This window comes from Falco rusticolus, chromosome 6, assembly GCF_015220075.1.
Source record: "Falco rusticolus isolate bFalRus1 chromosome 6, bFalRus1.pri, whole genome shotgun sequence".
NCBI lineage: Eukaryota > Metazoa > Chordata > Aves > Falconiformes > Falconidae > Falco > Falco rusticolus.
In genome coordinates this window covers 82,387,254-82,402,301 of record NC_051192.1, presented here as the reverse complement: position 1 = coordinate 82,402,301, position 15,048 = coordinate 82,387,254, and the positions used below count along the sequence as shown (strand labels likewise).

At 42.4% G+C, this 15,048-nt stretch overlaps 1 protein-coding gene across 3 annotated transcripts in view; it reads right to left on the bottom strand.

The window, feature by feature from the left end:
- The window catches only part of BCKDHB (branched chain keto acid dehydrogenase E1 subunit beta), a 131,867-nt gene extending 118,827 nt beyond the window's left edge, over nt 1–13,040 (bottom strand). The window contains exons 1-3 of one of the 3 annotated variants that reach the window (XM_037391346.1): nt 12,853–13,040; nt 10,069–10,146; nt 7,416–7,484 (exon numbers count right to left, since the gene is read on the bottom strand). In XM_037391346.1, the coding sequence (XP_037247243.1) occupies nt 7,416–7,484; nt 10,069–10,146; nt 12,853–13,012 (307 nt within the window). In that variant the 5' untranslated portion in view covers nt 13,013–13,040. The remainder of the gene's footprint in view (nt 1–7,415; nt 7,485–10,068; nt 10,147–12,852) is intronic. The other 2 variants (XM_037391348.1, XM_037391347.1) reach the window with 2 other exon arrangements.
- Between the last annotated feature and the right edge of the window lie 2,008 nt (nt 13,041–15,048).

Below are 15,048 nucleotides of genomic sequence, written 5' to 3'. Positions count from 1 at the left end.
CCCGAACAGTGACAAATCACAAGCAAAAGACAAATTCATTCCAAAACATTCCAAAAGAACTGCTGACAAAACCATTACTGCTACATCTCCACAGAGGTCAACTTTGAGACCTCAGTCAGCTCTTTTGGGATTAAGTTCAGAACTTCTACTCCGGGAGACACCACAGTGGCATCCTCCAGGAACTGATAGGATCTTTGAAATAAAAATTCCCATTCAAAGTATTCACATTCTACCCATATTTCCAAATGGCTGCAAGCGAATTAAAACAGCATTATTCAATAATTCCCTACTGAAAAGTAACAAACTCACTTACGCTACTCTTTACATCTGAGAAAAATTTCCAATAGGTCAAAAACTTAAAAGGTACTCTAACTGGGCATCCAAGTAGTAGGAATGTAACTTAAGCAGTCATCTTCACTCCCTTGATGGCAAATAGAAAGACACACCACAAAAAAGAAACATAGGTTGCTGTATGATAGGGGATCAAGTGCACCCTCAGTAAGTTTGGAGATGACACCAAGTTGGGGGGGAGCACTGATCTGCTCGAGAGTAGGAAGGCTCTGCAGGGGGGTCTGGACAGGCTGGATCAATGGGCCAAGGCCAGTTGCATGAGGTTCAGCAAGGCTCAGGGCCGGGTCCTGCACCTGGGTCACCACAACCCCACACAGCGCTACAGGCTTGGGGAAGAGCGGCTGGAAAGCTGCCTGGTGGGAAAGGACCTGGGGGTGCTGGTCAACAGCCGGCTGAACATGAGCCAGCAGTGTGCCCAGGTGGCCAGGAGGCCAACAGCATCCTGGCTTGTATCAGCAACAGTGTGGCCAGCAGGACCAGGGAAGGGACTGTCCCCCTTGGCACTGGTAAGGCCAAGATGAATTCTAGAAACATAATACTTGAACTAAACCTTCCCTTACTAAGGATCACATTTTGTTCTGATTCCATATTCAAAATCTGTTTATGGATTCACTGCATCCATACCCAACTCATAGCTGGCTTTCCAGAAGACTGATGATACTACTGAGACTTTTCAAACTTCTTTAAAGACTTCTTCCAATAACAATCACAGCAGTGATTCCTTGAACTTTTAAAATCCTCCAGCACCCTTTGCCTCATGCAACTTCTGGAGATGCAGTATCTTTAGTAATAGTGCTTATCATTTCTATAATTCACCGTTAACTTGCTTAACACTGAATTCATTTATATGTGAAGGTGTTTTACATTATTTGTTTCAGAATTTCACTAGCTACCTGTTTTCAGGTCATCACACTGGAATCATCTTATTCTCTAGAGGCAAAAGATCACCAGTACTTTCATTTTCAATCTAATGTGTGAGAGCACTCCCTACAAGCAAGCTCTCATTCCCCTAATTATCTCCTCCTCCTATGCAAATTCACCATTCACAGAAAGTCCCATCTTAGAGGTACTACTCTAATGCTCCTTCCTTGCCTCACACAACTCTAGAAACACATTTTCTCTTCACATCATTCTTTCATTCAAGCACTGATCAAATGTGATTGCACTTAACCTGCTGGTTCCTAAAGCTGCTGTGACCCTCTGTGAGTTGATCATCAGGAAAATGGGGTTTTCCACATTTTCATCTGCTGACTCACTGTATTCCAACTTCCTTAATCTAGGTGGATAATTCAAGGCTACCTTCAGGGGACTACACTATTTTTTACTCCAGTTTTTCCAGATACATTAAGAGGAACATGAAATGCACTAATGAGCTCTAATTAGACATCACATATACCAGGGAAAGTGTCCCTAAAGTGAACTGCAATCTGCTTAGTTAAAGCAAGACAAGGATCAAACACTACTTCTGTTCTAAGGGGAAACTGCTAGTTCCCTGGCTATCCAAACTTGCATGAAATCTTAACAAGAAAAACTAAATTCTGGTCCTTCACATTTCCTTACTAGGTCAACTTTCTTCTCTATAGTGCAATTTTTTCAGCAAGCATAACTTCCTAGCTTTTGAGCTAAATGTAACTCCACTGAAATGTATTAGCCAAACACATTCAAATGCGTGCATCTGTGTGAGACATCTGCATGTAACTAACAAGACCTACAAACAGCTGTAGTATTAGAAAGCCTGTACATAAATATTTGTTAGCACAAAGACACGAATTACTAAAGATTATTACTTTGAGATGACAACAAACATGGGCAATAACTCAATCTCAGATGCCAATTTTTGTAATGTATTCATTTCTTCCAATTCTTCTGGTTTGGTTTCTACCACCTACCCAAATCTCATCTATTAAAGTGAACACAAAAAAACCCTCAGTGTCCCCAAAGCACTGCTATGGGGAAAGACCTGCCAAATCAATCTTACATCTTTTGGATTCCCAGTTCTGTGCAAGAACGGATCCTATTCCACATGTTCAGAATATCAAGCTTTGAAATAGTCAGAATGCTCTTGATCCTTACCCTCGCTAAGGATAGACTTTTGACATGACAGTACGTGCACATTAGAGCCTCCCTTCAAGTGTAGACCAGAACGGTATTAAAGACAAATCTCTACTGAGTCTGGTGACTACACAGAGGCACCTCTAGATAAGGAAGCCCTCAAGCTGGAAGTGTTTGCAGGATGGCAGAGAGTATATAATACGTTTATTGACTTCCCCTGTTTATACAATCTCAAAATCTTCATTTTTTGACCACAGTAGGTTAGATAGGTCTTTTTTTGGAGTTACTCAAAACAAAAACCTGCTCTGGCATTCTTCTGAGTAGCCTTCCTTGTCAATCACTATTTCTGCTATTCTTCTCAGCCTTTAATTCTGTCTGCTTTCTCCATTTCTACCTTACCCTGTTTTTTCCTCCCATTTCTTTACTTCCTATCATCTAATTCCTACCTCTGATCTCTGCTGTATTTGTATTGTGGATGATACTGATCTTTACATGCTGCAACTTTATTTCATACTTCAGGCAGAGCAACAGGACACTTATTCAACCTCCAAGATGACTGTTTCAAATCCATCTGCAGACTTGAAGACAAATGTATAGCTATTCCACTCCGATAGCATTTTCTTCAAAAGATCAAAATAATAATGTACGTCCCTTTAAAAAATAGAACAAAAAATTAAAAAATGTTTGCAGACATCACCTATGTTACAAAAATACAGTAGGCAAGGAAGCAGACTACCAGTCATGCAGTTTACACCTTTGCTCTAGAGACACGAAACATCTCCAGAGAGCAGGACTACGGAACAGCAGACATCCATTACTTCAGAAATGATACTCTACAGGTTAGAGCATGTAACCTCTGCAAAACAGTAACAATCTAGAACCTGGCAGGGGCTGATGGGGAAGGAGACAAGGAATAAAACAAGAATATGCCTTCCAGTGTGCAAGACCAGAAGGAAGGGACAAAGGATAAAACTGTACAAGACTTGCTTCCCTCACCTGAAAGGAACTCTCCATACAAAAATTTCAGAGAGTGTACTCATCTTCAGGATGGAGGATTATACAGCAGCAGATTTCTAAGCATGAAGTTCATGCAAAACATTAACACCAACAGAAAGATCATGAGCAGCAAAGCTATGCCAGAAAACTGGAATTGCCTATTCCAGATGTTGATTTAAGATTTACAGGAACAAACATACTATCCCAAGTCATAGCTATCATGGGAAAAAAACTTGCATATACTGACCTGTTTACATATGATTCCTCAATTAAACATCTTCTAACATAATTCTTTGTAGCATGTCAAAAATTCATCCAATCAAAAATTAGGATTTATTTCCTTACAAAGTCAACAAGCTTGCCTTCTTTCACTTAGGCCTCTAGCTGTGTTTATATTACAACGTTACTCTAAACTCGGGCTTAAATTGCTTTCCTGGCAAAAAAAGGTTTTAGATTTGATGACAGATTTATTCTAAAAGCAAATCTCTATCTCTCCAGAGAGGCTTCAGTAACAGTCTGGATAGTAACCAACATCTGTATAGTACAACTACCGAGTACTGATATACCAAATTCTCCCTACTGTAACATTAGGTGATATTTAGACCTTGGCCTCGAAGAAAGTGCTAAAAAAGGAGCTATCAATTTGTATCAGAATAACAACTTGCAGGCATAGACTGCCACCTAGTGATTTTGATTAGCTACAGGAAAAAAACCACCCAAACAAAAAAAGCCAAGCCTCCCTCTTCCAGGAAAGGAGAAAAAAAAAAAAATTCCTTCATATTTTACATCCACATATAGAAAGAACCTCGAATTATATCTCTTGTGTATCTTACTAGTCTGTTGATGGCAAGCGCAGGAGGGGAGTGGGGAGAGTCAGAAAATATATGTAATCTTCCCCATACAGGTAAGATCCATGAGGTTGCTTGTTTATCAGTTCTGTCTGAAGTTCCTCCTTATTTTACATGGACTGTAGCCTTTGCATAAAACAAGCACTGCATCCAGAACTTAATCTCTAAGACAGCACTGACAGAGAGCCACACCCTCTTGAAATTTTTGATTCCTTCAATTTTTGCACTTTCACTCTTTCCTGCTTCTCCCGCAGCATTTTAACTATACTTTTAGTACATCCTCTAGTTCATCTTTGCCATTCCCACTTCAGCCACTGCCTGTTTTCTACAGGATTTCACTGTTAGTGAGGAAAGAAGCCAAGTTACCCGTGTCATCTTACCTGCCTTACAAAGTTGAATTATCATTATATGAATGACTCCTAAATTAATCTTATCTTTAGACTTCTCTTTCTGTCCAAACTTGTATTTCAGATATTGCCTTCATTTACTTACAGGCACTTCATCAGCATAAAGAACTCTGTTTCTCCTGTCATGTCTCCTCCACCTCCTTCCTCCTCTCAATCACTATCAACATCTTCAGTTCACTTCTCACCTAGACCTAAATCTCAAAACCTGTAAAACAAATGTATCTTGGGAAGCTCTATAATGAATCTGGAAGACAAACTTTTTTTAGGTAGGAAACAGCAAAAAGCTTTTCAAATCTCTCCTCTCCTAGCTAACACACTTTTCCTCTAACAAGTACAATCTTCGCAGTGCTCGGAATGAATGTGAAGAGATAGTTTCCTACCTTATTAATTTGATCTCACCAGCACTTTACATACCCACCCACTTTATTTTACAATCAAACAAAACAAGAGCACTATGTAGTTTTTCCTTATCAAGTCTATCCTCTTAGGCACCCTAAAGAGGTCAGTGCCCTTTCTGACCAAATGGCGATAGGAGCCTTCATCAACCCTTCAGTCTTCATGTAAGTACTTCCACAATGTCTCATGTTGCCTCTCATGCTTTAAAGGAGTTCTTTTCAAATGTTCTGAAGTCACATCATAACTTCCTCAAATAACTCATGGTCTTTATTATACCCATAAATCTGATTCTTGGTAGACCGCTGATGTGCTGTGACCATTGTTTATCACGCTAATGCTGTGTGCATAGCTCTTTGCACTCCCTCAACAGTATCCCCTGCACTCTGGGGCAGGGACTAACACACAGTCTTTGAACAGCACTGGCACTTCTGAATACACCATCAATAAAACACTACTAAAAGAACTAAATAATGTCTTTCCTTCATTCCACTATTTTATCAGTTTCTCACATCAAAGAAAACCAACAAGTGACCCTCAAAGCAACACCCTAACAATAAAAAGTTTGTTCCTTTTGTCTTTTAAGTTGGAGATGTTCACTAAGAACAAAGTTGCTTATGGAGCCATCTGCTCCTGTTGCTTATTTCCCACATGAAGTCTTCTATTGTCCATGTTTTCAGCAACCGACTGCTGTCTCAGAGGCTTCGTTTCCACATGGTCTAGTAAACAGAGTTAACATATCACACCAGAGTAACAGAAGTCTAACTCAACTTCAACACGCTGCACTAAAGATCATTGCTAATAAAAGCCCTGTCCAAACTATCTGAACAGAGTGAGAAAACATCCACGTAATAATTGAAACAGAGAAACAAGACAACAAAGTGTAGTTATGTTTCTCAAACTTCTAAAAAATATAATCATCCTCCTCTCCCTTTTTTGGTTTACTCCAAAAAACTGAGTCTTGGACATCTCCAAGTTGGCAGTAACTTGTCTCCTTCAGGGAAAAAAAAATGAAATAGATTTAATCACTGGCTTCAAGTGGTCCTAGTCATCTTAGTGCCTCGAAGAAAGCAAGCTGCTGCAATGTAACATTTTATAACCTCTTATTCTGTTTAACAGTGAGACCACAACTGCCAAGTTAAAAGCTACCAGGTTACTGTATCCACAACCAGTTTCCAAGACCTGTAAACTGCTATGTACTACCTTGCATGCCATACATGAACCATTAGATTTTTTTTTTAGTGTTCCAGTAACAGTACTTCTCACAGCAAAATGGGTACTTAATGAAACCACATCAAATGGATAACCAAAGAAGAAACTTAATTGGAAGAACAGTGAAGGGCTTTGAAAAGTCCTCTAGATTTGCCAACCAGGTATCACCAACTAGGTGGTTAAATTCTATCCATCAAGAACTGTGAACGTGACACTGACATGCTTGTGTAACAACATACTGTCTGAAAGCTCTTTTCCTTCCCCCACCTTTCTTGGAAGCTGCTAATACTCAGGTGTAGGAGACTGTCCACCAGAAATAGCAGAACTACATTTTTTTCCAAAATGAACACTATATACGGATTAATTTAAATCACAGATGAAAACAAATTTTTAAAAGCTCCTGCAAGTTTCAGAGAAATTCCCTATTTAATACTTACTTTAAAAATAAGTTCTCAATAAAAATTAAAACATTCCTGCAAGTATTTTTTCTCTTCCAATGAGCTCACCTCAACTCTCTGAGGTATGAGATAATTAAGCACCATCTTATTTTTCATATACTTTTGCAAACCTGATTTTCCTATCTAGTGATAAAGGCTACTTGTAAGATTCCAAGACAAAGGTTATACCATTTCTCTGAACGCCTTCACATGAGTCTTCCAAACAAGTAAACCAATCACATTCTAGATGAAGCACAGTCGTAGCTGTAACACATAGTTTCTATATTGGCTTTCCAGGCCATGCTAGACAATACTACATTTAACAAAGTTTAAATCCATTTTAATGCAATTCCTTCATGGTTCCTGACAGATAGCATAAAAAAACCATCACCACCATGTATTGTTGCTAAGAGGCTTTAATTTGTTTACAGTAATTAAGTGTGGCCACAGTGATGAATAACTGCTCCAAATGCAATTTAAAAAATGAAGTTATATTGGCAAAGTTCCTTGAAGAAGTAGAAGACTCCTGAAATTATGTCAGCAAGTTTCTAAGCTTTGAAAGCTTAGAAAAAACTTGAATCTGTTACCATTTATATATTTCCAAGGACAGAAAGGAAAACAGAAGTCCATTTACCAGGCTTCTCCCCCACACCATAAAGGGGCACAAAAGAACAGAGATGCTAATGTGAAAACAATGTCAGATTTAGAAGTTAACTTACCATATTTGTCTCGCAAGCCAACTGTACACCTGAAGACTCCACCAAAGGCCACATCTTCACCAAATATTACTGAAAAATAAGAACAGTACAGGAGGCTAATATTACTCCAATGCATCTTATTTTTAATAAACATCTTTCAAAGGTTTTTGAGACACTAACGTAAGTAGCACTTTGTATTTCATTTTACTTCAAGATTTATCTAGACCTAAGTGTTTCTCATGCACAGCCTAGCGCAAGGTTAATGGGGAATCATTACAGCAACACAACTATGTCTCAAAACAGATCTCAAAAAAATTGATTCAGCTATGTTTTCATTAAACCATCTACTTTTTTCTGCAATATCCATATATAAATGAATAAATTTATATTTCTATCATTCCACGAAAAAATTACATTCAATCACTACAGAAGTCACTGAAGTTCTGTGTTCTGCTTTAACTGATAACCATTTGCATTTTTCATCCACAGATTCCAGTAAATCTGGTGTTTTGAAAAAATTCAAAATTACATTTTCTTCAAAATAACGTTCCAACATGAAATTTCAGACATTCTCCAAACATACTAGCCAGAAGACTGGCTTCAGAGGAACTCCTCTACAGAAAAGATGGGTATCTAATAACCAGGACAACTCTCAATATTCAACACTGCTTACAGTGTGGGTGATGTAGCCAATAAAGTTTTATCACTAAAAGTAATTGCCTTTAAAATTTAGCTTCATACCAACTAATCTGGGGTTGGGGGGTTTTTTGTTTAATTTACGGAATGATGATGTCTGATTTTTCTTAAAACATTTTTGTTATTTAATTCACAGAAATAAGCATTGCCCATTTCAATTTGTTTAAGCACGTAAGAGAAGCAGCAGTATCACCGACAGCAGCTTGCATGGACTGGGGTGAGTTCTGATAATTCCCATATTCTTCAATACTCTCCATATTTTAAAGGACACAAAATAGTAAGTTAGGCTCCTTGCCTTTCAACTATTAATTTTATTCAAATAAAATATATTTCTGATTGAAAATACTAAAAGGTATTAACACACTTTTGACAATCATATTAATGACACCAATTAAAGAAAAATAACTTGTATAAAGATGTAAAACCAATGCAGTCATGGAGTATGTGACTGTCCCCAGATCATTTAATTCATTTTTAATATTAATTTGTTGGGGTTTTGTACTTAAAATCTTTGTAAGGCCTTTCCATTATCATATGGCCACTCAGTTTTAAGCCAGCTGGCATTAAAAAAACAAACACAAAAAAAAAAGAAAACATTTAATGCCAGTATCAGCAAACCAGCATCATTTTATTCATTCTTTTCAGCCACTGAAAATGTTTTCCTAGAGAGATTCTAATTCTCATCAACACAAGCATGAGGATTTCCACTACTTAAAACAATAGTTGCTCAATTCCCATACAACTAAAAACATACGAAGGACATGCTTTCCATTGCAAGAAGTACTAATTAATTCACTAACTAGGGGGATGCTGACAAACTGCATGTCTGGACTGCGGAACTCCAACGTGGTCTTGCAAAGAACTTTGCAAAGACCCAGCCCAGCAAAGTTGACAAGCAAGACTGGAATCTCAGAGTGACTAAAAGGCTGAAGATTGTATAGGAGTTTAAGTTCCTGATGGACTAACGTTCTACTTACTTTTACATGGCTGATTCTATAGAACAGGTACTAGAATCTGTTCTTGGCACTAATTTACCCTTAGTTGTCTAAGTTTAATTTAATAACAGCGATTGTAACAAGTTGTAGATTGTAGATTGAGAGAAAATGTATACAGGCAATAGTACCAGACAGACTTGTCCTAACAGATTAGATGATTAGTCAGACTTCAGGTTGAGCAGTGGTTGAAGCAATGCCGAAGAGTTACTAACACACTAAAAAGAAAAACCAAAATTACACAAGATCATGCAGCTTTTGCAGCTGTGTTCGTTACATTAAACACCTCTCTCAAATATCTGGCCATCACCACACTTTTATTATGACAACAGAAGCAACAGACCTCCTGTCACCTCTAAGAATTGACAGTAAATAGTTCTGTGCAAAAGAGTTTAGGATAACCCTTTTAAATCAAGCTATGATGAACTAGCATCTTCAAATTTACAGGTTATCCAGACTCCAAAAGCCTAGAAAATCTTACACTGCCTATGCACAATGACAAGTAGAAACCAGTAAAGCTGAAAAGGAATTTTGGAAGGCAGGGAAGGAGAGAAGGAAAAATGGACAGAGCGAGGAACATATAGTCTCTTAAAAATACCGTATTTTGAGCACAGAGAGTTGAAGGAATTAAAAACTAAAATTTACATTTTTAGAGCTCATTTACTTACTGGTTGGACACAGGCTGCCCTTAAGTACAGTTCACATCAGTAACACCATATTAAGCATATTAAGCAATGTATCTTTCAGCCCTCAATTTTCAAACAAAATATACCCAGCTAATACAGAACACTCAACTGCATCTTAAATCACATAATCCATTAATAATCTCTTTACAACACATTTTTAAGCTTTGTTTGAGATAAAAGTTTAGAAAAAATTACTAGAAAACTTCCAAGGCCAGGAGAAATGCATTTAATATTGTACACAAATAGACAAAACAAAATGCAATTTATATAAAGCAGAGGACACTAACAAGCATAACATACCTGCAGTCGGATCTTTGGCTAAAGTATTGTCCAAGGCACTTGTTATGGATTGGAAGAGATTCATCTTCTGAGTTTGCCCTGTGTGAAAGTGATTATTTAGCCATTTAATTTGGTTCAAAACACAAAGTACATCAGAAAACTGTTGCAAAACATGACTAAAACCTTAGTTAACAGTCATAAACAAGATCCCTGTTAGCAGTACCCAAGACTCATTTGTGGAGTAAACTTAAATTACAGGATAGATGGGACTGAGCATGGTATACTTTGCAATCCCAAGGACTTTAATTCTACTACCATGCACTCAACCTTTTTTCCAAAGGTATGCTCTTCACTACAGCAAGTGCAGTCTAGCCAAACACCTAGGAACAATGACTACCAACAGTTTTTCCAAGGAAGAAACCATAGTAAAGCATTATTGTTTTGAGGACTGGGAATCCTTCTGATAAGATTCAGCAGATGTCATTAACTTTACCTCATCATTCTTTAATTATTTTATTTTTATCTCCAGACTTTCCAGTTTACAGGCACCTATTATGATCAGAAGTTCTCAAGTCCACCAGCCTGCTCTCTGGACTGCTGTTAGAAAGCGTCAGACTCCAGAGGAAGAAAACTTGATGCTGAACAGCTATACTTTAAATGGGTAAAGAAAACAGACTGCTGTATTAAAGTCTTCTGCAGCATGGACTGAAAGAAAGTCTTCAAAACCAAGAAAGGCTACGCAAGTGCCCTTCTTCATTCCAGCATTGCAAGGAAAAACAAACAAGCCTGAAAGCAAAAATGGTATAAAACAATAGCCCGATTCCCACTACTGTGACCAACTCAAGATTCTCCAAGCAAAGAGAATAATGCCTTATCAGAAACCGAGTGAATAAAAAATTGCCTGGCTGACATTGGGTAGCTCTTTAACCAGCAAAATCTCTGCCTAAGTCATGACTAGGAGCCACACACAGCCCAGGAGAATACTACCCACCAGCACACAGGGCACAAAAAAACCAAGATCCCAGACAAACATGAGAACAGGTGTTAGAAATCACAAAGGAGCGCTACACTGTTTCCAGTAGCTACAGCATCTCTCAACAACCATTCAGCTTCCCTTCTTCCTAAATTATTAAATAATGTTAGCATTTTTTGTTAAAGACCAACGTCATGCCACACCAGAGCTGCGTAGCCACATTCCTGTGCTTGATGGCTTCACTTGTTACACTTTACACGGCTCTGAGAGGGGGAAACCATAAAAAAAAAAAATATGGGAACTGTTCAAATTATATGAAAGCTACAAATAATCAACACTTACGAATTCAAGTGAATGAAAACTGGAACAGCTGTTATTTCTCTCTCTCAAGTCATCTGCATTAGTATTTAGGTTGTCTTTTCCACAAGATACAGGTGTTCCAGTACTTGATATAAATACATGTCTCTTATTTAAGCAACTGTCTGAAATTCCTCACACAGACTGTTCTGACCTGCTGCTCTTGCTTATAATAAAGGCCTCTGCATCAGCCCTCACAGAAAAGGAGAGACTAATTCTACCCTTCAAATTTCAACTGTGGAGTTGGAGAAGCATTACCTTAGTATCAAGATTGGTACTGGCATGACTTTTTATTTTACTTTCACCATTTTTCACAGAATCTCAAAGTGTACTTTAAATCAAAGCAGAAGTAGTTTTCTAATAATAAAGGGCAACAAAAACTGGGCCGCTCCTCTAGAGCTTCTTCACTGTGATCTCAAGTTGGGACATGCTTCACCCTGTGACAAGTTGGATGCCTGTACCTCCCAGTGCCTAACAAATGGCTGAGAGTTTTCCCAGACTTAATGACCAAGTTGGAATACAAAGGTATTCAGCTAAGTAACAACCTTCTGGTAGACAGTGCAGTTCACCTGAGAGAAACAGCTATTCTGCAGCAGGCAGGCTTCTTCCAGGAGGAAACTCAGCACTAGTCATTTGCATGGATGCATCTCAGAAGTGAAGTCAAAACAGCTGTTTTTACCTTGAGCTGTTCATTTCCAACTGATTTGTGTTTACTCTCAACTGTGTGACCATGAGCGTTACCTCAAACCTTTCACTAGACAGCAGTCTTTGTTAATCACAGGTTTATTACCCCATTCATGACTTAAGCACGCAGTAAAAAAAAAAAAACACACACACACAAAAAAAAAAAAACCAACAATAAACCTAGGATGGATGCAAGTCACTGCTAGATGCTTTAGCACTGGCACAGGAGAGGGGCAGGGGAAGGGCCTGCAGGACGGAGCAGGCACGGGCAGGCCCAGCCCAACTTACTGTGCTGACTGCCCAAAAACCACTCTCCCCGCCCCCCCCCCCCCGCCGCCGAGCGGTACCGGTGAGGCACGAACGACGCCTGAGGCACCACCGGCGCCCAGCGGGCCGCGGGGGCCGCCGCACCCACAGCCCGAGTTTCTTTTCGCGGAAAACCCGCGGGTGGAAGCGCCGCGGACACGGCGGGGAGGCGCACCCAGGCGGAAGCCGCCGGCGCCCCGGGTCTGGTCCCCAGCGCTGCGGCTGGCGCCGGCTGCCCCGACGGGCGAGCGCCCCTCCCGCGACCACCGCCGGCACCTCGGCGGGGCGGCGCGGCCCGAGGGAGTGGAGGCGGGAGGTGCCCACCCTTCTCCCGACCCCCCTCCCTTCTCCCGCCCCCCCTCCCCCCCCCGCCGGGCGGGCCCTCCCCCAAGAGGGCGGCGGCGGGGACGGTGGGGCGGACCCGGCAGCAGAGCGAGGGTGAGCCCGGTCCGCGGGGTGGACCCCGAGCCCGGCCCCGCTCTCACCGTACGCGCTGGGTGCCGGGTCCGGCTGGAAAGCGAAGTGCGCCGCGGGCCGGCAAGGCGCGGCCGGCAGCGAGGGCAGGCGGCTCCAGAGGCCGCCACGGCTGCGCGCCGCCGCCCCGGAGGCGAGCGCCCCGCGCAGCGCCAGCCCTGCCGCCGCCATCGCCGCCGCTGTCAGGGGCCGCCGCGGCGGCCGCGCGTTCTAAAGAGGCGGGGACCTGGGCGGCCTTTCTGAGTGGCCAGCGGCGGGCGGCGGACTGGCCAATCAGAAGCCGCCCTGCGGTGGGTGGAGGGGTGGGAGGGGAGCGAAAGGGCGTGCTGTGCGTGCGCGAGAGACGCGCGAGAGACACGCGGTCAGGGCGCGGGGCTGGCGGGGGCGGGGCTGCGTGCTCGGCACGCGGGGGCGTGAAGCACGCGCGGAGGGCGGGAGCGGGAGGTGCGCGTGCGCGGGCATGGCCGGGGCCGGGGCGGGGGCGGCCGCGGCGGTTCCTTGGGGGCGGCCGCGTAGCGGCAGCGCCGGGTGCGGGGCCGGCCGGGCCGGGCCGGGCCGGGCCGGGCCGGGCCGGGCTGGCGGCTGCGCTGCCCCCTTGGCGCTGCCGCTGACAGCGCTGGGCGCGGCGCGGGGCGCCGAGGCTCCCCTCCCACTCGGTGCTGTCACAGCCGTGGCTGAAGCAAAAGTCTTCAGGTTTCCCCTTCAACGTTTTCTTCTCTTCCGCTGAGATTTTCATTTTGCCGTCCCGACGTTGAAGAATATTGAACAAATGTCTGAAATCCTCAAATTCTGCCCCAGCAGATGGCCCAGAGGAATAAAAAGAATTAATAGGCCTGCACGTGTTACCTGTTCCCTGTGTCTCTCAAACCACCTCTCAACAGCACATCCAACCTCCCTCAGTCTTATTTTTAATAATTGTGGTGGTGTGCGCCTCCCCGTCCCATCCTTCTGAAGCAATAGCCACCGGTGGTGGTTGTGATGGCCGCATCTGGGTTAAGTTGGAATTTGGGGAGGCAGGTAGCCCCCGCCGCAGCAGCTGGGGGCCGTGCATCTTGGTGAGCAGTTGAGGGCTGGCGGGGCATGCGCCGACCGAGACAAGGGCTGGGGTGCGGGTATGGCTGTGGTGGGAGCCCGGGGCCCCCCGAGCAGTCTGCACGGCAGCAGCCTGCACGCCGGCATCTCCCGTGAGAGGGGAGGCTGCTCCTCGAGGCTGAGAGATTCCTCGCTGCAACAGATTCTTGGCAAGCGCTAAGTGTCATAAAGGATTGATTGTGCACATATAATCCTTTAGATATGAACCGTTGACCAAGTCTGGGACTAAGTCTGGATCAAGCCACACCTAAACTTCCCTCTGAGAAGGAGTTCAGAAAGCAAGGGGGTCCTCTCTGAACCTCGGGACTCAGTGGGAGGGTCTCCCCGATAGTTTTGTCTAACCGTGTCCTCTATGCAGTAAAAAATCACATGTCCCTTGCCATCCAATCTTGTTAAACCACTGTCACATTTACCACTAAACTTTGTTAAACTGAAGCTTTCTGTCAATAAACACATTGCTACTTCTTTCTTACAAGTGGAGTGCATCACTCCATTTTGTGACATTGTCTAAGGCCTTTCTGTTTCCAAACACTCTTGCTCATACTTTCATTACATTATATTGGTTTTTTGCGATTGAAATGATGGTCTTTCATATGTACGTATTTTCCATCTCAGATTTTATGAAAAGTTCTTTCTAATGTTCTCTTTACCAAAGTGACCACCTCACATTCCTTCTTCAGATGCTGCCATCACCCAGGTGAATCTCCTTGCTCTGCTTTTGCAGCCGTTCTTCCTCCAAATGTCTATCATTGTCACCTTTCAGTTACCCCCACATCAATCCTTTCCCTTTTAACAGTTTCACATCTTGTCCGTGCACATGCTTTTCCATCAACCCCTTTCATGCAACCTCCAACACATATGACAAGCCTCTTTGAGTTGCTCTTCCTCGTCTGTGTTGATAATTGTCCGTAAGACTGACCATACTGGATAGCATTTGTACTCTGCTCCAGGAATTCTTAACTCCAAAACCTTGCCTCAAAGAAAAAGATTAGAAACCGGAGTGATGTATATTTGGCATGATCTCTTTCAAATGAGAGGGCTCATGTGTAACCCCATCTGAATAAGGCCTTGTTTTAAACACTGGAATAGGAGATCTCATGTCTAATATGAAATAT